The sequence below is a fragment of the Ixodes scapularis genome, unplaced genomic scaffold (assembly GCF_016920785.2).
Source record: "Ixodes scapularis isolate PalLabHiFi unplaced genomic scaffold, ASM1692078v2 PGA_scaffold15__6_contigs__length_5221840, whole genome shotgun sequence".
NCBI classification, from domain to species: Eukaryota; Metazoa; Arthropoda; class Arachnida; order Ixodida; family Ixodidae; genus Ixodes; species Ixodes scapularis.
Window position 1 is genome coordinate 3,218,185 of NW_024609841.1, and position 26,232 is coordinate 3,244,416.

At 48.1% G+C, this 26,232-nt stretch overlaps 1 protein-coding gene and 1 pseudogene across 1 annotated transcript in view; one reads left to right on the plus strand and one right to left on the minus strand.

Moving 5' to 3' along the window:
• Nucleotides 1-8,984: 8,984 nt before the first annotated feature.
• Nucleotides 8,985-10,904, minus strand: LOC121835636 (annotated as a pseudogene).
• Nucleotides 10,905-14,654: 3,750 nt separating this feature from the next.
• LOC121835615 (connectin-like) overlaps nt 14,655-26,232 on the plus strand; it is a 38,997-nt gene continuing 27,419 nt past the window's right edge. Inside the window, exons 1-2 of the mRNA XM_042290048.1 lie at nt 14,655-14,701; nt 15,261-16,255. Of these exons, the coding sequence (XP_042145982.1) occupies nt 14,655-14,701; nt 15,261-16,255 (1,042 nt within the window). The remainder of the gene's footprint in view (nt 14,702-15,260; nt 16,256-26,232) is intronic.

The following is a 26,232-nucleotide window of genomic DNA, read 5'->3' on the forward strand; positions in this document are numbered from 1 at the left end:
CCCTCAAAGCGGCACTAACAACACAACCTGTCCTGGCTCACTTTGACCCGTCTCGTGAGGTTGAAATTCACACCGATGCTAGCGGCTACGGAGTTGGTGCCATCCTCATTCAAATCTGTGAGTCAAAGGAACATGTTGTCGCGTATGCCAGCCGGTCGCTATCCAAATCTGAAATGAATTATGGAATTACAGAGAAAGAATGTCTCGCCGTGATTTGGGCAATACAAAAGTTTCGGCCATATGTATTTGGGCGACCATTTAAAGTTATCACTGACCACCAAGCCTTGTGCTGGCTATCGAATCTAAAGGACCCTTCGGGAAGACTCGGACGCGGGGCGCTAAAGCTTCAGGAGTACGACGTTTCTATATTTTAGAGCGCAGCTCTTAGGGGCCCGTTTCCGGCTTGAGCGGCGTCGGCGTCGCCGTCGCCGTCGGCGTAACCGCGCGGTGCATTGTGGGTAAATTTCCCCGCTAAATCTAGCGGAAAAATTTATCCGCTAAATTTAGCGGAAAAAATTCCCCGCTAAATCCTAGCGGAAAAATTTCCCCGCTAAATCTAGCGGAAAAATTTATCCGCTAAATCTAGCGGAAAAAATTCCCCGCTAAATCCTAGCGGAAAAATTTCCCCGCTAGATTTAGCGGAAAAAATTCCCCGCTAAATCTAGCGGAAAAAATTCCCCGCTAAATCTAGCGGGAAAATTTTCTCGCTAAATCTAGCGGGAAAATTTCCCGCTGAATCTAGCGAAAAAACTTCCCCGCTAAATCTAGCGGAAAACTTTTCCCGCTAAATCTAGCGGAAAAATTTTCCCGCTAGATTTAGCGAAAAAATTTCCCCGCTAAATCTAGCGGGAAAATTTTCCCCACTAGATTCAGCGGAAAAAAATTCCCCGCTAAATCTAGCGGAAATATTTCCCCGCTAAATCTAGCGGAAAATTTTCCCCGCTAGATTTAGCGGAAAAATTCCCCCTCTAAATCTGGCGGAAAATTTTTCCCGCTAAATCTAGCGAAAACATTTCCCGCTAAATCTAGCAGAAAAATTTCCCCGCTAAATCTAGCGGAAAAATTTCCCCGCCAGATTTAGCGGAAAAAATACCCAGCTAAATCTAGCGGAAAAATTTCCCCGCTAAATCTAGCGGGAAAAATTCTTCGTTAAACCTAGCGGAAAATTTTCTCCGCTAAATTTAGCAGAAAAGTTTCTCCGCTAAATCTAGCGGAAACATTTCCCGCTAAATGTAGCGGAAACATTTTCCCGCTAAATCTAGAGGGAAAAATTTCCCGCTAAATCTAGCTGTAAAATTTCCCCGCTAAATCTAGCGGAAAAATTTCCCCGCTAAATCTAGCAGAAAAATTTTCCCGCTATATCTAGGGGAAAAAATTCCCCGCTATATCTAGCGGAAAAAATTCCGCGCTAAATTTAGCGGAAAAGTTTCCCCGCTAGATATAGCGGAAAAAATTCCCCGCTAAATCTAGCGGAAACATTTTTTTTCTGGGGGGTTACCCTTCCCTCCTCCTCCTCAAGAGCTGCGCTCCAATTCGGTGTTACAGGGAGTTGTAAACGGCTTTCATTTTATAAATCTGGCAAAAAACACGAAGCCCCAGATTTTCTGTCGAGAAATCCTGTTTCTACGGCACATGCGACATATCATAATCCACCAATCGCGGCAATCTCCTTGACATCCACATTAGATTTTGCTTCTGAACAGCGAAGAGATTCGCACTTACACAAGAGGTCTTCAAATGCCTAAAAAAGGCTCATCTTACACGCCAAGAACAACGTTTGAGCAGTCTTTATACACTGAAAGAAGGCATACTTTATCGTCGTAACTATAACCCCGAGGGGCCTGAATTACTCTTTGTTGTTCCCAAACACCTCCGGACGAATATTTTGCACGTTCTACATGATGACCCTACAGCGGGACATATGGGATTTTTTAAAACATACATGCGCGTTCCAAACACATTTTACTGGAAAGGAATGTACCGCGACATTTTTAAGTATGTCACATTCTGCCTATAATTTCAGCAACATAAAAAACCAACCCAAGCACCAGCTGGACTCCTGCAACCTCTTACACCACCGCGTTATCAATTCGAACGAGTCGGAATTGATCTCCTGCGACCAGTTCCCGCCACTCAAGCTGGTCACCGCTGGATTATTGTGGCGATGGACCATTTATCTCGTTATGCAGAGACTTCCGCTCTCCGCACCGCAGACGCTGAAGACGTTGCTGCTTTTCTTTTAAAACAAGTAATTCTCCGCCACGGCCCTCCCAGGCACCTTATCAGTGACCGTGGAACAGTCTTCCTCTCCCGCGTCATTCAGGAGCTTCTACATCTGTGCCAAACTGTACACAAACCAAAGACAGCGTATCATCCCTAAACGAATGGCATGGTTGAACGTTTGAATAGAACAATCGTTGATATGTTGTCTATGTATCCACAGTCAGACCAACAACAATGGGATTCTGTGCTTCCTTTTGTGACCTACGCATATAACACTGCAATCCAAGATACCCAAGGCTATTCTCCATTTTTCCTTCTGCATCATCGTTTCCCAACGAATATTCTCGACAACCTTCTGCCATATAGTGCTACCGAACAAAAACTCCAACCAACAGTTGCACAACTTGTCTGCCGCGCCGAAGAAGCTCGTCAAATAGCACGATTACGCACAGCCTCTTCTCAACAACGCCAACGCCAACGCTATGACCAGAGCCATCGCGCGGTTTCCTACGCTATTGGAGATCTCGTCTGGGTTTGGACACCAACTCGGCACCAAGGCAAGTGTACCAAGCTTCTTCACCGGTACACCGGGCCCTTCCGCGTCACTCAACGGTTATCAGACCTCACATATCAAGTGACGCTCCACGAACCAACGGCTGACCTTCGCCGGACTTCCACCGACACCGTACATGTCGCCCGCATGAAACCCTACTTGCAACCATTTACACCATAACAGACTCTACTCTGCACTCGCGGTCGGGACGACCGCCGCCACACCGGGGGGGTAATGTTACGAAGAAGACGATGATGACCGTCTTTATCGGGCCGCTGGCGGTGGGGCTCGCTCCAGCGCGAGCTGGAGCGGGCAGTTCGATTAAAAGATCGAGGCTGAAACGGACCGCTCTTGTCCTTGCTCTTGATTTCCATCGTAACAATATATATATATATATATATATATATATATATATATATATATATATACGGTACGCTGGGCGTGATGAGTTCTGAGATTTTTTTATTATCGTTCCGCAATGAACAAATAACGAGTCATATCTTGCTTTTCTTTAAGCTGCTCCAGTCAGAAACAGCTTGAGAACCGCATAGGGGTACTTAAAGGGGCGATGCAACAATTTTTGTACTTTGCGGAAATACCGCTTAAAACGGATCCCTGAGGTTAATGACCTATAAAACACGTGTTCGTTTTTCACCCCACGCAGTAGAGGTCCCATAAAAAAAATTAAAGAAAAAAAATTGACCGCATCTCTACCTGGTGAATGATGTTGATTGGGGCGAAGCTCTGGTGGTGCTTGTCTGCGTAGACACTGAGCCGCAGCATGCCGAGCCTTTCGTTCGTTTTCATTCATGTCATAAAGAGAATGTGCGGTATGGAACGTGGTTATATACGCATTTGAGCATTTGACCGCAGCGCCCCCTCGTCTATAAACGTTGAGCCAATGCATGCAAAGTTGAACGCGATTATATACGCATTTGACCGCAGCGCCGTCCCCTGCATAGACGTTGAGCGGCTACATGCAACGTTTCATCCATGACTGCCCAGCTCTTGAGTTACTACCACATCTCAACGCCCCCTACTCGCCCCGCAGTCGTAGCCGAGTGGTTAAGGCGATGGACTAGAAATCCATTGGGGTCTCCCCGGGCAAATTCGAATCCTGTCGACTGCGCAAATTTTTTGTTTCATCATTTTTTGTTTATTCTTTTTTTTGCCCTACACGAGCACGTGAGCACGTGCTCACTTGCTCGTGAGCACGTGAGCACGTGAGCTCACGAGCACGAGCACGAGCACCAGCAAGATCGATGTGAGCACGGACGCCGGACGGACAAGGCTAGACACTAAGGAGCTTCGCCCCTAAAACGAGCAGCGCTCTCCCCCTCAACTCGCAATCAGAACAAGGGGCGACGTGATCTGGAGCCGATTATATGCCGCCAATGTTGATCATAGACACGCTCTGGGGTTGGAGAAGCACAGGACACGCGCTGGGTTCCAGACATTGTTATGGCTCGGCTATTGTCGTCGCTGCAGCGATTGGACACGGGCCACTACCCGAATGCTTCTCGAGCTAGCAATTGTCACGAGCCCAAATCGAGTGGCCACGCAATGCTCGGGTCCAATCAATGAACCGCATTCAAATATCGCCATTGGGGTGTACTGAGATCCCCACGTTACGTCATCAAATTTCGCAACGGAGAGATTGAATGAAAATGATCGCTTTTCTCCTTTAAATTACACCGCAACAAAGGAGTTTCTTCGTGAATGGCGTTGCGTGCGAGTATCCTTGAGTCCCTCTAGTGCCAGTGAGCTCGTGTAAAGCAAAAAACAAAAAAACATTTCAATTGAATACCGTTGCACCGCTCCTTTATTATGTTCACGCGCTACATGCTTCCTTCTCGGGCGTTTTGATGGTTAATGCCAGAACACGATTGCCGTCGGAAGGATAAGGAGATTCTCACAACTTGGCACGCCTTGCGCTTCATCGGCTTTCAGTGACTATACAGCGACTATTCGCGGCGAGAAGTTTGGGTATCGCCGCCTGGCGGAATTTTTTCACAACTCAGAGTGAGGATACTTCAATTTCTTCTGCTGGTGCAAGCACGTGCAATGCTAAGTTTCCACGCTCTATGAAAATTAAAACATAACCTCGTGGGTAGCACGTGCACTACCCATAGTGAGGAAAGCAGAAGCGCCCCTCAAGAGCTTCTCACCGCGAATGAAGCCGGGGTCACTCTGTGCACACACCCTACAAGAGGCAGTCTGCAAACACAAGTCGCTGCGGTATCCGTGGTTCGAATGCCGCGTGCCAAACTTTCGTCATTGAACTCATTGCCATGTGGCATTCGAAGCACGGATCTCGCGGTGGCTCGCGTTCGAAGCTGTATAGACTGTATTTCGTACGAGGTATAAGCAGTGTGACCCCGGCTTAAGAATGATTGACTAGCAATAAATATTGCCACTTGGACTGGAGCCTCAAAAAGGCCTTCTCCATCGCGTTGCAATTCGTTCAAATAAAAGATGACAGGATGGTGTCGAATACTAGAGCAACAACAAATAAATGGCACAAGAGAACAACCACCGGCCACCCCCAGAGGTTTCAACGTTTTCGAAGAAGGAAACGAGAAAATTGATCAAAAGGAACGGGAATTTACTATAAACATAAAGCTTTAAAAAGCGCAGGCGTCACGATGAGCTATCAGTTATCTAGTTATCTTTGGTGCAAGAAATTCGACCTCTGTCTTTGTCAGTGATAATGAAGGTAAACAAATGTTTTTGTTGTTGTTGTTGTTGTTCTTTTTTTTTGGGGGGGGGGGGGATAAATTCCCATGGCAAATGATTCAATGTTTTCTTTTCCAAATCTGTTGATGTGCCCATACAGTATTCTAGTATCACAGAAATAAGAAGTACAGTCACTGCACGTTCGGCCGTGAACGATGATTGGGTTAAAAGGCTCATCTGAAGCCTTTGATGCTTCCAAGTTCTGTTCTCCAGAGGTCGGCATTTTAGGTCGCCCTCACTCACCCTCACCCTCACAGCCACACTCACCTAAGCCCCTCACTCCGCCTCACCCTCACAGCTACACTCACCTTCAGCCCCTCACTCACCCTCACCCTCACAGTCACACTCACCTTCAGCCCTTCACTCACCCTCACTGAACCTCACGACCCTCACGCACTCACCGCCCTCATGGCCCTCACGCCCCTCACGGCCCTCACGCCCCTCACTCACTCATGGCCCTCACGCCACTCACCGCCCTCACGCCACGCACCGCCCTCACGGCCCTCACCGCCCTCACGGCCATCACCGCCCTCACGGCCCTCACCGCCCTCACCGCCCTCACCGCCCTCACGGCCCTCACGCACTCATAGCCCTCACGGCCCTCATGGCCCTCACGGCCCTCACGGCCCTCACGCACTCATAGCCAGAGCTGGCAGTAATGTAATTACTGTAATGAAATTACAGTAATTTAATTACTTGTTCCAGTAATTAGTAATGTAATTCATTACTTTTTGTAGCAGGTAATTTAGTAATGTAATGAATTACTCCAGCGACGGTAATTGTAATTAAATTACCTAATTACTTTTTCGCACCAGGCATATTTTTGTGTCCACAATACACAAGAGCGCTTTTCTTTTTATTTTACTTTTTCGTTTCCCTCTACACCTTTCCAAAAAACGCTCTTCGGCCGCCGCTACGTTGCTGATGCTCATGCGGCTGGTGCGACTCTCGCGCCCGCCATCAGCTAGACATTTTCTGCCACTCTCTTCAACTGTGAAAACCCGCTCAGCGCGATTCTCTACCTATGTTTTGCGGTTTTGCATTCGACGTTTTCTGGCCCCTCTTGAAAGTTTCCGCTTACTTTTTCTGATGCATGCTGCGTACCCTCTCTGTGTTATCTTCCACTGTGAGAAATAGGGCTGGTAAGTGCCTGCCATTCGAGCTTTTCTGCTCGACATTCTCGGGAAACGAAGGAGGGGAAGTAGGTCGAACTAAGGCCCCTTGTAGAACGGCCCTCGACGCGATTTTGCGAACAATGACAATTGTTCTCCCCCCACCCAGAGATAATCTGCATAGGGTCCTCAGTCATCTGCAAAAATAGTTGTCCGGGTTGGGGTGGGAAACGGATCAGTCGCGTGCGTTCCTCTGTCCATCGGCAAACATGCAACAGAGAGTTCTAGCTGTATGCCATGAACTGTGTAAATAATGTAAATAAAGTTATCTGTAAAAGGAAGTTATCAATAGCTCCTTTATATTTAAAATCATACAAAAGTAATGCTAAAGTAATGTCATTACTTTTAAAAGTAATTTGTAATGGTAATTAATTACTTTCTGGCTGTGGTAATTTGTAACGTAATTTAATTACATTTCAGCAATTTTCAGCAAAGTAATTAGTAATGTAATTTAATTACAAAATATGAGTAATTTGGCCAGCTCTGCTCATAGCCCTCACGCACGCATAGCCCTCACGCCACTCACCGCCCTCACGCCACTCACGCACTCATGGCCCTCACGCCACTCAGGCCAGCTTCAGATGGGGCAATTTCGCCCAGAAACTTTACGTCGCAATACCAGCAACATGCGCCGCCCGCCATCATACGCAGCAACCAATTGCTGCAATTTGCCATCGTCATCATAAAATTTTATTTTTCTTGCACTATTCAGACACAATTACGCGTTATAAACGTGTTTTTATGCATTTAAATCTCGTTAAAAATACTAATGCACCTTTCTGAAACAGTTTATTTTCAAAAAACGATCGATTTCAAACGAGAACCAAGTCTTTCGGTGTCATCATCACCGGCACGAGGTATCACGTAAAAATTTTGCGTCCCTGATTAGATGCAGCCACTTCAAACGTATTCGAATTGCTCCGAGTTGCTTGCTTATTTTGAGCCGGACCCGATCTCAGCAATTCGTGTCGATCTAGGAAAAGCTAGAGAACAACCCGCCATTAACACCAAAATTGCTGAGAAAGATGCTCGATCTGAAGGGGGCCTCACGCACTCACCGCCCTCAAGGCCCTCAGACCACCTCATGTACTCACCGCCCTCACGCACTCATGGCCCTCCCACCCCTTACGCACTCACCGCCCTCACACCACTCACGCACTCATGGCCCTCACGCCACTAACCGCCCTCACGCCCCTCACGCACTCATGGCCCTGTTCGAGGCGGGGTTTAGGCCGCACGTCCGGAGGCTTCCTGTCTCGTGACGACGTCAAATCCCCGAAGTGAAGAACCCAGGGGTTCAGTGGAGGTGGGAGAATTGGTAACGTAACGAACGGTTTAATTACATGGTAGCGATACAGTCGTCAAATCCAAGAGAACAACGGAGCAGCCTCGCGCTCCGCCTTATATAGGGTCCGTTTCTCCCTCACCCCCCCGCCAGGGCAGCCAGTGCGATGCAGCAACCCGCCGTCAAGTGCGATGCAGCAAAGTTCACCGTCCAGTGCGACGTAGCCAAAGCTCTCCGCAGTTAGGCCATGCCTCTCTCCCTTTCCCGAGCGCACCAACCACCACGCACACACACACGTCCCGCTAACGTCACGGGCGCGTTGAGACTTGTTGCCGCAGGCCCCGTCACGCAGGCGACGGTCCCGGACTCGTCGGGACTCGTTTCGCGCAGGCCCCGACAAGCGGGCGACGGTCCCGGTCTCGTCTTGACTCGTTTCCGCAGCGTTGAAACTCGGAAGAAGGTCGCCGAAGGTTCCATTCTTAACAGCCCCTCCGGGGCCAGGGAAACCTCGAATGGCCGGTGATACTATCGCTGGCCTGAAGAGGTGGGCTTGGAGTAGGCCTTGAGAAGATGCTGCAAGCACTGAGCAAACTCCCAAACCTCTCACAACGGAGGCATCAGCGGAAACGCCCCCCACAACACCACGCCACACCGCAGTCAAACGCTCGGAATCCGCCAGGTTTCCGCCAGACTGGATTACGGATTACCAAAATTTGACAAAACAATGCAATTTAAAACCTTAGGACAATTTCGGGTATCGAGACCCGCTGTCGCCAAAGCAAAACTCATTTTTCCAAAGAGGTCACTATGAACAAAATACAAAAAGACAAAACTTCGCAATTTGTGAGGTCATTTTGGCGTTTTAACGAAGTGCCCCCCCCCCCCTTAGATCCTCATTCCCGTGGATGACGAAAACCTCTGAGATCATCCCTACTCTTTTTGGTGATATCAGAAAAATCTGCTCAACCCATCGGCATTGCTGTTAAATTTGCCTGTCCTCTTTCTTATGCTGAAGTCATAGTGATCGATTTTCACGTGATTTCTAGACGTGAAAATGCGGTCCTTATAGCGCCGATAAAACAATCCGCCTTTTTCATGCCCCGTCACAGTGGTCCTAGCAATCTCCTTAGCAGTACCGCGAAACCCTGACACACTAGGGTCGCTCTTCTGCTCGACTGTCAGAGACACTCTGTCTACTCGTAACAGAGGACCAAAGTTATGTGACGCCGGAGCTACGAGAGATCCTTTAATGATCCCGTCTTCCTCCGCCTTTTTCGCCGGCGCGTTGGGACGGCGTACGCTTTCTAGTGCTACGAGGTCGCCCTGTTCTACAACCCGGACCCCCTCATCCCGTTTCTCTGCCTCCAACTCTGGGAATGCTTGCTCCCCGTCAGCTGCCTTTCGCTCTGGATCACTCGTTAACAAAGGGGCGAGCTGACGCGATTTGGACCTCGTACACGACTGAGCTAGTACTCCTCCTAGTTGTTGACCCCTTTCGCGCAGCAGGAAATCTGACCGGTTAGAAAACAAATAGGGATACTCCAACGGGACTGTTTGCGAGACAGCCGCCTCTGTCACTAGCTCTCCGAACGGGCCAGTTATCCTTACTCTCGCCATAGGCAGACACACACTGTGCTTCTCGAGCAGCTGCTTGATCCAAACTACCTTTCCAGTAAAGTCGGATGTCGTTACATACGACGGATGAACAACGTCCATCGTCGCTGCACTGTACCGAAGCACCCTGCACGGCTTTCCGTTTACCTGGAGCTCGTGAAGATAGGGACGAAGAAGCTCCAGGTCCCTGTCACTACCGCTCACGTACGAGAACACAACCCGCGGTTTGTTACACCTGGCCGCTGTGTGTCCCGGCTCCTGACAGTTGTAGCACAGGAACGGCTTCCTTGCCTCGAACTGCCCTTTTTGGCTTTTCCGTGCCTCGTCTTCGTTGGAGGGATTTCCGTTCGAGGGATCTCCGCTCTTTTCTGGGACCTTTTGTCCTGTTTCTGGCTTCTCGGGCCTGTTTTCTCGCGAGCCGTTTCCCTTTTGGAAGGGCTTGCGCTGATCGCTCCGGCCGGGTTCGCTGTCCTCTCCGCTCAGCTTTCTACGCGTTGCGTACTCTCCGGCTAGCTCAGCGGCCCTTTCGACAGAGTCGACTCCCACCCTATCCTGCACCCAGAGCTTGACTGACTGCGGAATGCTACGAAAGAACTGTTCGAGGCACACACACTCGACTACCTTGTCTCGGCTTTCGTACACTTCCTCGCTCTTCAACCATTCTATCAAGTTGGTTTTAAGCCCGTACGCGAATTCCGAGTAGCCCTCGCTGCTCTTTTTGGATGCGTTTCTAAACCTTTGACGGAATGCCTCGGCAGAAAGGCGATACCGCTTCAAAAGGCTCGACTTCACCTTGTCGTAGTCGTCCGCGTCTCTAGTACTAAGGCGCGCGACAACCTCTGCAGCCTCACAGGGCAACAAAGTCAAAAGCCGTTGCGGCCACGTTTCTGGAGCGAAGCGCAACTTCTCACATGTCCTCTCAAAGTTCACTAAGAATAGGCCCACGTCTTCCCCAACTTTAAACGGCTGCAGGAGCTTCTTCATTTGATACGACTCGGCCTCACTTGCTCGTACAGGAGCCCCAACTCTACTGTTCTGCGAGTTTAATCGCTGTTGTTCAATTTCGAGCTCTAGCCTTTTTAGCGCTCGTTCTTCTCTTGCTGCAGCCTGCTCCTGTTCTCGTTTCTCTCTCGCCGCAGCTTCACTTTTAGCGTTCTGAAGTAATTCCCACGCGATTTTAATTTCCTCTGCTTCCGCGCTCTCTGAAATTGCTTTACTGATCTCAGATTTCTTCATCTTTTGCTCCACCTCCACACCCAATTCTTCACATAAACAGAGTAAATCTGTTCTCAGTAACCTCATTAGATCCATGATCGCTGCTTTTTAGCTTTGGCTTTGTTCTAAAACTTGTCGCGAGGTTGTACAAAAACCTAGCGCACGAGTCAAACACTAAGGATTCCCAGCAGTTCAAAATTAATTACCCATAATCTGAAGCCTGGCGAATCTCAAAGCAAAGTCCAAACGCTCACCCACAGATGTAGCACGATGTCGCATGGTCCGAATCCAACCGCTGCCAACCAGTTGTTGGAGGCGGGGTTTAGGCCGCACGTCCGGAGGCTTCCTGTCTCGTGACGACGTCCAATCCCCGAAGTGAAGAACCCAGGGGTTCAGTGGAGGTGGGAGAATTGGTAACGTAACGAACGGTTTAATTACATGGTAGCGATACAGTCGTCAAATCCAAGAGAACAACGGAGCAGCCTCGCGCTCCGCCTTATATAGGGTCCGTTTCTCCCTCACCCCCCCCGCCAGGGCAGCCAGTGCGATGCAGCAACCCGCCGTCAAGTGCGATGCAGCAAAGTTCACCGTCCAGTGCGACGTAGCCAAAGTTCTCCGCAGTTAGGCCATGCCTCTCTCCCTTTCCCGAGCGCACCAACCACCACGCACACACACACGTCCCGCTAACGTCACGGGCGCGTTGAGACTTGTTGCCGCAGGCCCCGTCACGCAGGCGACGGTCCCGGACTCGTCGGGACTCGTTTCGCGCAGGCCCCGACAAGCGGGCGACGGTCCCGGTCTCGTCTTGACTCGTTTCCGCAGCGTTGAAACTCGGAAGAAGGTCGCCGAAGGTTCCATTCTTAACAGCCCTCATACCCCTTACCGCCCTCACCGCCCTCATGGCCCTCATGGCCCTCACGACCCTCACGGCCCTCACCGCCCTCACGGCCCTCACGGCCCTCACCGCCCTCACAGCCCTCACGGCCCTCACTCACCCTCACACTCATGAATTTCCCTGGTTCAGAAACTCACTCACCCTCACCTCACCTGTGAAGATGAGGGTGAGTGAGGGTGAGTGAGGGCCCTCATGAGTGAGGTTTGCCGAGGTATGGTGTTCTCTGAGTCGATGGCTGAAGCATCTCCCAGTTTTTCCGATGTACTGACTGCCGCAGTTTAGTGGACTTGAACAGACCTTTCCCTCTTCGCACTCCGCGAACTTCGTGGCATGTTTTACATTGCACCCTCTGGGACTGTTTGTGGTTGTCCCCGGGGTTAATTTGTTTACCCGACCGAAACTAGCAGACGGAAAGTCCGTTTGAAAGAAACGTCATTCTCGACAGCCCTTGGGAGTAGTTCTGCCGAGATCAGCGAGGTGGCGACTGTATCGCTAGAAAAAGCGAATAATCGGTACACAAGCTGCTGACACCGACATAAGAGATGAAGAAGCGGGTGAGCTGTATGTCAGTTTTCACGAGAGACGTTGTTATGTCCCTCCCAATTTCGGTGGCTCGATCCGGCGTGGGTGGCGCATGCTTCCCCTTTTGTGTAGACCTTTTTTTTTTTTTTTCGCATAACATCATTACGGCGCAACTGACTCATCCTCGACCCATAAATCCCCCGGAGAGGACCACATCCTAAAAATAGCGAGGCGCAAAGCGCGACCGTTTTCGTCCAGGCGCTTCAAACCCGCTGAAAAAGGAGAGACAAATTGTGGTTTCCGGGAAGTTCCGCGCACATGCGTTAAGCGCTACATATCGCAAAGCGCGACATATCTCAGTCTGTTGCAGACTTATCCGTTTTTCACTGACTTAAAGATTAAAAAAAATGAAAAAACGTATCACCGCTGCCGCCCACTTTCCTTTGACAGTTGGAGAGGGATGACGCAAGCTGCAGCCCTCAAATAGAAAGTAAACCCGGAAGGCTTGCTTTAGAATAAACTTCATTTATTGATTTTGACAAAATTTACTATATATATATATTTTTTTTTCATTTTTCGGGACTGGGTGTTTTGGTTTCTGTACTTTATATGATTTTCTTCTAGAGGTGGTTTCTTCAAAAATGTTATCATATATTTACTTACGAGAAAATACACACGTTAAGAACGAGGAAAGGAGAAAGTCAAAATCACTTTTGAAAGGAATAATAATACGGGATTGTTTTAAGAGTATATACTCAAGTCACGCTTTTCACTAAAAATGGTGCAAAAAATAAACAAAAAACTTGGATATCTGTAGTTGTTGCGAAAAATAATTTTCGTGAGTCGTTTTTTTTTGTTTTTTTTAATAATTCGCGCAACTTGATGTGTATTGGGGTGATTTAAAGTACTTGCCTTTGTCAAGTCCGCTCAAGTTATTAAGGTGAAGCGTTCACGAGACGCTCATTTGGAGTTTATAAAGTCTGTAGTTAAGAAAATCCAGAATACTTTGGGTCGCAGTTTAAAAAGAAATAAAGCGGAGGATGTCAGCGTTGCCAACTGTGCCCCATGAAACGATGCTCGTGCGTCTACATTCGTGCGGAGAACGGTATTTGGCGTCAATGATCTGTGGCAATGAAGTCAAAGCTATTGGAGCCCATGATTTGCACCTTGCACCCTTCACTGCTTCTGAAGTGTCACAAGTAGTTATTCCCCAAATATTTATAGAGAAAGCTCAGAGATTGCGAATGCCGGAAATACGTTTTCACCGATATACCAAGTACACATACGCCGCGACACTGAGGCACGAACTCCTGGGAGTTCGTAGCATCTCGTGCCCTGTGTTCCGTAGAATAATTAAGATTTCGCTGAACACATTTTTCCGACTTTGTCATTTGCCGCGTTTCCTCTTTAGATCAAATCGTTTGACTCTGAGATCTCTGAGGGTAGGGATTGCTTGAAAACCTTTCATATACAATATTACAGCACCCTTCAGAGCGGCCGGCGTTATTTGCTAATCTATAATCAAATTTGTTTTAGCTATCGAAGTTTCAAGTACTGCTCCACTGAGTGAAGCAGTACTTGAACCTATAGCAAGATAGATGTTTTTAGCAACGTTTTTTTGCGGGACGAGTCAGGTAACATTTGCACTCTTTCAATGAATCCTCGCTGTGTCCTTCACTTCAATCCTTGCTCCCTAGTTACCACTTTATGTGAAAAATTACTACCTAATTGCACATTTTAAGGGGCTGCCTATTTTGTTCTAGATTTTGAGAAAAGTAGATTGTCGAAGAAGAGCGAACACGAATAATTTAGTAAGAAAACTGAACCTTAATAACAGGGTTTTAGTACGGAAGGAACCAGCGAACAGCCTCTTGGTAAATCCTCTGAGCACCAATTAGGTTAATAGCTTTCGTGAGCCTGCAACCAGGAAAACCGCCAGTTCTAAAACGAACACTTGTATGTCACAGAAACCGAACGGTGAATCAAGCATGATATCTTTTCGGAAAGCGAACCTTTCTATGAGATAGAATTGACAATAGCCGGAGTGGGGTTGCAATCACCGTGATTATTTTCAGACGAAACTATGCACAGGCGAACGTAACACTCCGAAGGCGCCAGAACTTCGCCGCAGTTTTCCCATCTAATTAGGCAAGACGGTGAAAAAATAGGCTATAAAACACGTCGGTTGTTGCCTTGGACTTTCCAAATAGCTTTCACATTCGATGCAGTTGGCCATCACACTGATTGCGGTCTTTTTCGGGAAGAAACTCCGAAGATGGCTGTCCTCTTGGTACTATAGCTGAACAGTTGCAATGCTTCTGACTTTCCGGGAATGCCAAGTAGAGCCATCAAGTGAAAATGGGGTTCGAGAGGACGGTCTTCGTACCAAGTGCCGCCCGGCAAACATTTAAGCCGCTGAGATTACACTCGTGCTAAAACATGGTTTCTTTGCAACCCGCACCATGCTTTGGTGAAATAGATGCAGGGTGCGAACGTACCTCTAAAAACGAATTTTAATCCCAAGCCAGCCCCATAAACTCTTCATTTGATTGCACCTGTATTTCATAGTCCTCTTTATTGCTCGACATTTGCAGAGTTCCTCCATAGATCGGAGCCGTTAACTTGGCACGTGAGGTCGAGGGACGAACCCTCTCAGAGGCTTCTGCGTGTATATCGTACCGCGATGCGCGCGAAGTACAAATCTATCTCTAATCGTCTCAACCATTAAGAACGGCAATCCGTATTACACTCCAGTGGCTGGCCTTGGTGGAAAAATGAGAGAAGGTTCTTTTGTAACTGCCAGCTGAATGACCACATAAGTGCCATGGCGCGCTCGCCGTTACCACTGCCTAAAATGTTTAAAAATAAACACTGATGACTGGTGTTTGGGATGCATCGTGGGTCAGTTTGCACTCAGGATGATCTAAGTGTGTCGAGGAGAGTAGGGATATTTTGAACGTGTTTACGTATGATACGAATTCTCCAGTTTGTTACGCAAATTCCTTGCAAATGCTGAGACGTCGCAACCCCGGTTCTCTTTTACAGGTTTCCAGCACTGGCACTTCTGGGTCTGCTCACGCAGACGCATATGTTGACGGAATCCACAGAAGAGCTAACCCTCAGTGTGTGTGAGCCCGCAGACGAGCCAATGTCCTGTCGCTGCGACGAAGTGCGGCACCCCGGCTTGGAGGGCGGCACGGAAGTGACGTGTTTCATGGTCAGGACGTTGTCGGCCGACCATGCCGTCTTCAAGTCCCTGGAAAGGCTACCGTCAGTCGTGGCGGTCACCTTCACCGCGTTCGGAAAGAAGTACAAGTTGGACTTCGTGCCCAGTGTGTTCCTGCGTCGGAAACCGCTCCTCGAGCGCCTCAAATTCTCACAGGCCGAGCTGGGCTCTCTGAAGAGTCACTCTTTCTACAACCTCTCCAAGCTCGCCGTCCTTTCTCTCGATTCCAACGGGATCACGGAGCTCCAGAAGGATTCTATCGCCCACTTACCACGGCTGAAGAAACTCGAACTGGGAGACAACAAACTCGAGCGTTTAACGACGCGTTCCTTCACCCACCTTCCCCTGCTGACTTATCTGTTCCTTGAGCGGAACCAGATCGAGGTCATCGAGGACCTCGCCTTCGCGGGGCTCTCGAAGCTGGAAGAGCTCGACCTGAGCGACAACGCGATGACCAACCTGACCGAGCGCACGTTCGAGGGCCTCTCCCAGGTGAAACGTCTGGACATGTTCAGGAACAAGCTGCGGCGGTTGGACGCCCGGGTCTTCGGCGCCATGCCCCTCCTGTCCGAACTCGACCTCAAGTACAACGAGATCTCCGAGGTGGATCCGGTGGCCTTTGACGGACTCGCGCACCTGACGGTCCTGTACCTGTCCCACAACCGGCTGCGTGTCTTGCCTGCCAACATGTTCGTCGGGGCGCCCAATCTGGTGACCGTGGACCTTTCGCAGAACAGGCTGCTCACGCTTACCTGGAGGACGGTCGAGGACTTGAGGAAGATCGGCGCAGAGTCCTTCGACATGAGCCTCACTGGTGAGCCCCTTTTAAAAAAACCGCGAAGATATATATATATATATTTTTGGTAGAACTATAAGAAATAAGGGAACTACGTTCAGTTTCTGGATGTACATATTATGTCTTGAAATTAGGCGCTGATGCATACCTGTAATGTCAAATGACTAAAACATGCTAATCCATAAATACAAAACGTAACGTGCGTTACTTCTTAGCAGTAACGGTAACGCGTTGCTTTTATTTTGAGGTAACGTAGGTCGGTAACGGGTTCCTTTTATTTGCAAGTAACGAGTAACGTATCCCAGTGAGAAAAAACCTCGAGACAACGAAAGAAAAAAGGGGGACAAACACAACACCGTCTCTAAATTCCTGCGACAAGAGCTTCACTCGTGAGCCCCTTTTAAAGATACGTGAAATCTTTCCTTTGGGCTAACTAGAGCTCAGAAGAGGCAGTTCACAAAACATAAGGCAGGAACCAGCGTTTGATTATTTGCACTACTTTATTTCTTAAAAATTGCATTTGTGAAATTCACATTCGTTTTTCAATCCAACTACAAATCTGTTTTGTCTCGACCCGGCAGTCTCGCAGTGTATTCAAAATGAACAAGAGCATTATCTCCACTCTAGAACTATCAACTTCGTCGGGCTTGCCGGAAGTTTAGCACGACGAAGACGCAAAAACTTAAAAATAGAAGAAAACAAAAATTAGAAAACGTTGCAGTCGACAGCCGCGTCGGACCATGAGGCGCGACTGGAAAGAGCCTGCGGCGCCTACAACTAGATAACACTGTAGGGGAAAGAAGGGTCATCCGATTACCTGCCATCGGCTCCCGATGGCAGGTAATCGGACCCTCTAAGTGTGTTTCGTGACTCGAACGCATCATATAATTTTAATTTCACTGTCACTATAAAGATATTACATTCTAGCTTTACGAGATTACAATTCACGAGCGCGATCGATGCTGCTAAGTATGAAAAGTCGCAGATTGGACGCCAGACTAAAAACAAAACTCTATTAAAGTCACACTTGCATATATATATATACTATAGTATTTGTTACCAGCTCGCTGCAGGCCTCGTGACATGACAGTGCATTCCGAGGCCCAGTTATCACAGTTGAAAGAACCCTAAATGGAACTCTTAGAAGTCTCACAGGCAGCGCATAAGCTAAGGAAAGAAGTCTTACGTTTCTTATCAAAGCGCCGGCTGCCACTCAGAGGCTTCTAGATATTGTGTATACCCAAATTTAGTCTCCACGCTGCATTTAGTGATGATCCTCGCGTCATATGACCTACGCACCCATTAAGTTTCCGCCCTAAATTTAGGGGCAAACATCGCTATCACGTGATCTGACGTCACGAAACCTATGCCCCCCCCCCCCCCCCCCAATTCAGTTTCCCCGCTAAAACTAGCTGGAAAATTAACATCGCGTGACCCAGCGTCACATGACATGTATAGACCGATTCCGACTAGAAAATAAGGCGGGAAATTCGATGTCACATGACCAGTGCTGACGGTAACGTGTTAGAGGTAACGGCGTTACCGCTAACGCGTTCTTTTCCCGGTAACGTTGTAACATATTACGGAGTTTCAGGGAACCGTTTTTGCGAATCCGGTACGGTACGATAGGCCCTCCGCTATGAACTGCGCATGCGCTACCGCAGAAGACTCTCACATTCGCAGTTCGTACCGGACGGCCCATCGCACCGTATCCGATGTGAAAAAACGGTTTTCTAATAGTCTCTAATCGCTACTTTTTTAACTGTAACGGGTAACGTACATACGTTACTGATTTCGTATAACGTGTTATGTAGTTACGTTACACGTTACATATTGATCCCAAGACTGTTTTTAAAGAATTACACCGTAAAAAAATAAGGTAATTAGGTTCAGTTTCGGACTTACATAATAATACTTGAAATATGGCGCTTATGCATATTTGTAACGTCAAAAGAGTACAACGTGTTAATTCATAAATACAAAAAATGGAAGCCGTTTACAACTCACTGTAACGCCGAATTAAAGCGCAGCTCTTGAGGAGGAGGAGGGAAGGGTACTGAGGGTCACGTGTTCTTGGGGGTGGGGGTCAGGTGACGTCGGCGGGGTCACGTGACTTGGGGGAGGGATCACGTGCCCTCGGGGTAGGGGTCCATGGGGGTGACGTGACCCCCCACGTGACTTCGGGGAGGGGGGTCACGTGACCTGGGGGTGTCACGTGACCTCGGGGGTGACGTGATCTCGGGGGGGGGGGGGGGGGCGTCACGTGACCTGGTTGCCACGTGACCCCCAGAGAAATTTTTCCGCTAGATTTAGCGGGGAAATTTTTCGGCTAGATTTAACGGGGAAATTTTTCCGTTAGATTTAGCGGGGAAATTTACCCATAATTCACCGCGTGGTTACGCCGACGGCGACGCCGTTAAAGCCGGAAACAGGCGCCTAAGAGCTGCGCTCTAAAAAGTAACGCTAAAGTAACGTACGTTACTTTTTAACGGTAACGGTAACGCGTTCCTTTTATTTGCAAGTAGCGAGTAACGTTTTTCATTACTTTCCTTTGGTAACGCCTACAACGATGCACATGACCTGCGCACCGTCAGTTCCCTCGCCAAATTTAGCGAGGAAACTTATAAACATGTGGGTTCTTTGTCACTCCTCGAAACGCCTGTAAAATATAATTTAAACTAATTTACGCTATCGCTGCTTAAATACTGCATTTCACTCATTTTCTTACTTTGGAGATAAAGGTCACTGCCACTTTCGTTTTTTACTATCTTAGTTTTTCGTTTGAAGTTGCACGTATATATAAATATGATTCGATTTCTAAGGCTAAACGCAGGAACTTGCCACGGAAAGCCGGGTCTCGCGTCGCATCAGGCTCTGGAAACATCCAGCGGGTCATTGTATTCGTGAGCCTCTGTCCCTCTGTCTTTCTTCGAGCTGAGCAAACGACTCTCCGGGGTTCCTTCAATGAGCCCGAACGATTTCAAGTGAGGCATGGCGGCGTTCTTTCGGGGCCTGATCGGTCCGGCCTTGCGGCCCCTCCCCGAAATCTCTCGGGTCTTTCAAGCAAACTCGGAAGACGTCGTCGGCGCCCTCCCACCGGCCTCCCTCGGGGAGAGCTCCCGTGACGGAGCAGTCGAACAGCGGTGCCCGTACTTCCTCCTCGCGGAGCGGAATTTCTTCCGTATTCTGTGTTTCCGATAGAGAATACCAGCTTGTTATTGCTACGCGCTATACTGTCCGGAAAACAAAAGTTGACATTACTGCGAGTGTCACTGTCCTACCCGGAGATTTGTTATTTCAATTTCTAAGGGCCTGCACCGCGGTAGTTGTTATAGAAACCCGCGAAATTAAGAAGAAAAAAACACTCCCTAGTTCTCTTTAATCGTGACTAAACTTCGCCTTATTATGACGTGGTAATTCATGTCTCGTAAATATGGACACCGTTAGTAAGGACAGCCAGCTATGCGGTAAAGGCTGAAGGTGAGGAGATGATGCGTGCACGGCGGTGGTGTCGGAACGTTGACCTCTGGTTGGAATGATTAGTGAGTGGATGTGAAGCTAGCTGCTCTTGTTTCTACTCACACTCCGAACGGGTTCGAACGTCGAAGGCCGGCGTCTGGCGTCCGGCGTTTGGCGTTCGCGTTCGAACACATTCAAAGATTCAGTAAAGACAAAAACAGCTGGCTTCGTGTCTACCCCCTAATCATTTAACCAGAGCTCGCACCTTGGCGTCTCCGCATGTTCTAATAATTTCCACTCCCGCATTTTCTCTGTGTAGATTGTCATATCTCTCGGGGACGAACTGGGTAAATGCATGTAATTTTTGTCTCATTATTAAAGACGACTCACATTCACATTATGAATGATATTTCTTTTTCTTTTTTTCTGGGCGAGGGGGGGGGGGGGGGGGGAAGGAGGTACGTATAATAATGAGGCACGACTGGAAGAGCGAGTGCTAAGCCACTGTGTCCCAATCACAGGAATAGAGCGAAGCATGTTACATCTCCCCACGGGAGTCTGGATCGCCAATGCTACATCGTCATATGCCTCGTGCCGGCGCTTTGATTGGCTCCATAGGGCACTAGCTTTGAACGTTTGTCGTATACTGAAAAATTGTATAACACGTATTAAACTAGAAAGAGTGTCTAATCTTTGCCAGTTCTCTAACTGACACGACTGAGAGGAGGCCACCCTTCGCATCTCCCTGCAGACAGGCATTTTGCTCGATGATATCGCGCTGCAGAAGAGCACTTTTACCATCGCTAACTCAGAATTCTTTCACGCGTAATGAGCGTGAGTCATACTATTACCACGTGTAATGCCGTGCTTTTATCATTCGCTTACCAGGAGTATTGACGCTTGAAACTGCGCCGTCACGTCACCACAATAATGCAACTGCACCCACATACATTTGTTTTTCAACTACACGAAACAAGGCTGAATTCTTTTAATACAAAACTTCCACCGAAGATAACTCTGATCTCTCCTTAAAATGTGAAGCACGTGTTACGGTCGAACAGTGTTGGCTGGCTGCCAAACACCTGCGCCGCCATCTTCGCCGGTCGCACGATGCAACTGCGATGAAAATTACACAGGAGGACACTTGAGACTGCTTACGTGTAAGAATGCGAAGGCATTATAGTTCCGCGTGGTCGCATTACAGTCCGCCTAAGGAAGCAGACAACCAGCACAGATAAGTCCGAAGCGCACCTTTTGCAGACGGCGCTCCGGCGGTGACATCACGCACCCCCATCGCGCAGGCGAGGCGCTTCGCCCTCTTCCCGGCTTCTGTGACGAGGCATCTGCGTTCCTGTGTGTTTCATTGCGTTTTATTTCTAATGCGCGTCCACTTTATCTTGAGTGGCGCGTGCTTGATGATATGTTTTCATGTCCATCTTTCTGGCACAACACCGACGACACCTTTTCGCGTAATGGGACCCCCCATATAAGGCTTTCACATTAAAAAAGAAAAGCAGGGACAGAGTGGACTTGGAGATGCTTCGAGAAGACTTCGCCAGCCGCGAAAGCTTCGAAAACAAGTGAACGGTTCAAAACGAGGACGTGGCGACCCCTGACACAGCATCGCGTGCCTGGAAGGTGTACTGGTGTATATGTTATCTGCGTTCCTTGTAAAACGCAATTCTGCATATATTATGACGGCATGATCGACAGGCTGAAATACAACGGCAGTATTTATTTCGCACATGGGCAGGCTCACAAATTCTCTAGAAATATCGTGTCTGTCACGTCACAAAATCCGGAATAATGAAGTGGAGATGTTCGTCTACCATTTCGGAGACATCACCAATAGCGAGGGACGTCTGCCTCGGCGACTGAGACAATAACTGGAGTGACTATAACCGACGTACTAATCCCTGTAAGTGGCCTCAATCGTAGATACCTCTAGGCGAGAAACAAAAAAGAAAGAGGGGCGCCGATTAGGGGGGGGGGGGGGGGGGGGGATTAGTGCTGATTGTTTACGTCTCGACCGGAGTGGTCCGTTTTGTGTTAGAACGGGTCCGCCTCGTTCTTCCTCGCCGTCATGGGTTTCGTCTCGCAGAATGTCTTGTTTATCGAGACGCACGAACTCAGGAGCTCGTGCCCGTATGCCGCCTCGCCATGACCTCGGAACACCAATCACGGTTCTTCCTTTTCGGGGCCCATCGATTATACCTATATATGTTTTCTTTTCTTTGTGTATGTGTGTGTGTTTGTGTGTGAAAGGAAGGGGAGGGGAGGGTTATTTTTATCTAATTTAATCTCGCTGCGATATTTTCATCGTTTGTTTTGTATTGTCGGTATATCTGTATACTGCTAACTTCTGCTATAGCCCGAATGAGATAGATACCTAGATAAAAAAGGAATATAGCAATCCTTTTTTTTCTGGATGGTTGAGCGTGTTAATTTCCAATTTACAATAAGGAAAGAGGGACATTAAGACAAACAGACAAGACAGGCTTTCGACTTTTAACAAAACGTTTAGTAGCTCGACATCGCCTCCTGAAGCTCGACGGTGGCGTCCGGGAGGTTGAGAGGGAGGGTGGTGGGTGAGGGAAGCGTGAGCCATGTGGCCCTGCTCGCAGCTACGCGTGCACGGCGTAAGGTGAGGTCTGCTGTGTGTCAGTCGACAGGTCGCCGTTACACGCAGGCCCGAGTGTCGACGGTGCCCTCTTGGGGACAGGAGGGAGGAGGGGGGAAGGGCGCGGAGAAGAGGAGAAGGAGAAGACGCGCCGGCGGTGCTCTTTTGGGGAAGGAGGAGAAGGGGGGCGGGGGGAAGGGGAATGCGCGGAGAAGAGAAGGAGCAGAAGATACGGGAATTTGGACTTGCTTTGTGTCTTTGGAGAAACCCTCTCGCCCCGCAGGAAGCGAATCTCTCGATCGGAATGAGAAAGGGATGGGCTGAACAGGTTTGAGACAGAGGATTTGATATGTAGAGACTCATGTATTTCCCTGCCGAATGGAGATTTGTGCCCGCCAAGAATTTTGTTTTTTGAGAATTCGGGGGTGCACGAGGGGCAGTTTTTGGCGTGAGCCACAACCGGATGAAAGGAGTCGGTAGAAGGAGACGAGATCTCCTTGGATTGCTCCCGGAAACGGTCATTCACGCAGCGCCCCGTCTGACCGATGTACTCGGCTCCGCTCACAAGATGGATACTATACACTTTCTCCCTTGCGCAGGGCCGGAAGCACTGCGCGTGTTTTTTTTTGTTTTTTTTTTGTGCATGTGGGTGGGAGTTCTGGGTTGGTGACTCGCTTGCACGTGCCTCCCAATTTAAATTTACATGTGAAAACCACCCTGTTACCGAATCGATGTGCAAATGCGCGCGGTCGGTGTGCCGTGTTGTAAGACTAAGGAATATACGCAGGGCGGGCAGATCCCGGAGGGGGCCTCCTTTGGGCGGCTCCTAGACTGCAGGGTGAGCTTCTTGCCGATGTTATTTAGGAGGTCCATCGGGTAACCCGCCTTCCGTAGCCTGGCTGCCTGCAGCGACAGGCTCTCTCTGATCTTGTGATCGCAGGACGTTTTGCAAGAGGAGGAAAGGAGAGACTGAACAGTTCCAGACTTAACGGTTTTTGAATGATGGCTAGAGAAGGGGAGGACAGCTTTCTGGGAGCGCTGTTGTAAAGACCAGCATAGACCGTGAGACGAGTGGGTTAGTCGAAGATCGAGAAATCGGAGGCCCTCCTAGTAGGCTCTTCCCTTTTGAAGGTGAGGCCGTTGGCGTTAGTATTGAAGGCCTGAAGGATGCGGACATCTGACTTGGATACAGGGTGAAGAACGAGGTAGTCGTCAACGTACCGGAAGATCTTTCATTACCCGAGCGAGCAAGATGCTCCTGCACCGCGCAACACACAAAGAAGAGATAAATCTCGCTGAGGATCGGCGCGAGGCAGGGACCGATACACACGCCCGACCTCTGATTGAAGACTCTTCCCTCGTGCTCAACCAGATTGGAGCTCAGGTAGAGCCGGAGGAGATCGCGGAAGCCTCCGACTGGGATTCCGGACGCGTATTGGAACCTCGTCATTCCATGCGGGTCGATTGCCTCGGACACAGAGCTCTCAAGAATTTTGAGGTCGAGATTGTAATACATGTCCTCGACATCCAGCGAGAACATGTTGTGGTCCTGATTGGAGTGCAAAGGTCGGATAAAATCAATCACCTTAAGGGAGCATTTAAAGGAGCTGTGCAACAATCTCAGGGCTTTGCTTAAATAATTATGGAAGTTGATGCCTGACACTTCTGCAGTGAACTACAGAAAACAGATTTTGCCTGGATACCCTAGTTTTTATTTAAAAAAATGAAAAAGATCCAGGTTTTTGCCGCCTCTAATCTCGTGCATCGTCTTCCGGGTCACGTGCACAGTGACGTCACTTGAGTAAGCGCGGAGTTCTGAAAAAGTTCTCTCTTTAGAGCCATCAGCGAGCAGCGAGAACTCATCCACTCGCGACCGCGTGACCACCCGTCCTTGCCCGTCCGGCGCTGTCCCCCTCCCCCTCCGGCTTCTGGCGGCTGTTCGCGGTTTTGTGGACCTAGGATAGATGGCACCACTAAAACTTCGTATAATAAAAGTTTTGTCGATGATACCAGGGTTTTGACGCATTTATATATATGTTGGGACGAGAAGATTTATAAAAAAGTTACCTTTTATCGAGCAGGTATTCGCACAACTTGCTATCTTTCTCACAACTACCCAAGTGACGTCACGCCGCTTGTTTCTCATGGCCGCCGCTCGTGGCTGCAGCTCGGGGAATATTCTAAGTTTTGCCTCGCTATTACGCGGCGGAATCGCAACATTTCGATGAAAGGAGGTGTGTTTTCTGTCATTTGTGACACAGGGAACAAAATCAAAAGCAGAAAATGCCAATTCATTCAACGTTAAAATCGTTGCACAGCTCCTTTAACGCGGAAGGGGTGGGGAAGATCAATAGAGGAAAGGTTGTTTTGTAGGAAGAGGGCGAGAGGCTTTAAACTAACTTTCGAACCTATTTCTTAATATATTAATAATAATAATAATAATAATAATAATAATTTTATTGTCAACGAAGAATCAAGAATAATTTTTATTAGGTGTCCAGGAACGACCATGCGGTTTTTGTACTGGCACACCGAAACTTACACACTACAAAAAAGTGAAAAAACAAAAAAACATAAAAACTCAAAGCATTGAGTAAAAGATATGATACACATAACGCATGCTGACACAACAATAAGATATGCATAACAAGAAAAGAACGGAACACAGCGTCCGAACGCAGAGTAGAAGACTACCACGAGAACGAATATACCTTATTAAAATAATATATAATAACATCACAATCACGGCACGTTCAGCCGGACTCATACAAGACTCTGAGAGATCTGACAAATTCAGGCACACAAAAAAAAATCAAGAGCAATGCCATTATATGCCCGACACATGCGAAACATGGGGTCCAGGATATTTAACGTCTGAGGAGAGTAAAAAGACGTTGTCAAACGGGTCGCTGTCCGAGGAACTCGTAAATATATTTGTTAGAGCAGTTCTGAACAGTCGGCCATGCCATGAAGGACTTTGAAAAGGAAAACCAGATCTGCCTTTTCTCGACGGTAATATAAGCTGTTCATGTGTAGGACTTCCAATACACTGTTATTCTTTGATAAACGTGTTTCATCGCGCAGATACTAATAATAATAATAATAATAATAATAATAATAATAATAATAATAATAATAATAATAATAATAATAATAATCAATCAATCAATCAATCAATGTTTATTAAAGTGTCCAGGAACAACCAATCGGTCTTAGTGCTGGCACACTAAAAAAAAATGAGCAAAAACACACACATACAAACACGCATACACACGAGTGCAGAAGGAGAACGTAGTTCTCCAGTCTGAGAATAAAAATATTAACAAGTATGAAAGACACTAAGATTAACAAGGGAAATCAAAAGCACGAAACAGAGACATCACCAAGTGTGAGAGCAAAAAGCAAATACTACATCAGCGCTTCAACTGATCAGCCCTTTTCCTGCAAGAGGAAGATTTGAACAGCATTTCCGAACTTGCTCCCGCATGAGTTAAAAATATCAATTGTGTCAGAGTAGCGATTATAACACTCCGCCGATCTTTGGATCGGGTTTAAGTTGCTAAAATGTCGAGCTATATAAAAAGATGATTGGAGCCGTGTAGGCACACGTGGAACTCTGACGCTCATTTCGGACAGAAGGCTGGGAGAGTTAATCGAGCCGTGCAGGGTCTTAAACAAAAACAACAAATCTGCCTTCACCCGACGCTGCTGGAGGCTCAACAAGTTGACAAGTTGCGAGTTACACACACCGTTCAGACAAGGATCACCATTCTCAAGGTAACGATATTTAAAGATAGAAATAAATTTGTTTTGGACTCGCTCGACAGATGAACTGTTAGTTTTGGAAATGCCGTTCCAAGCAACCGAGGCGTACTCTAGCTGGGATCTAACTAAGGAACAATACAGCGTAAAAAAA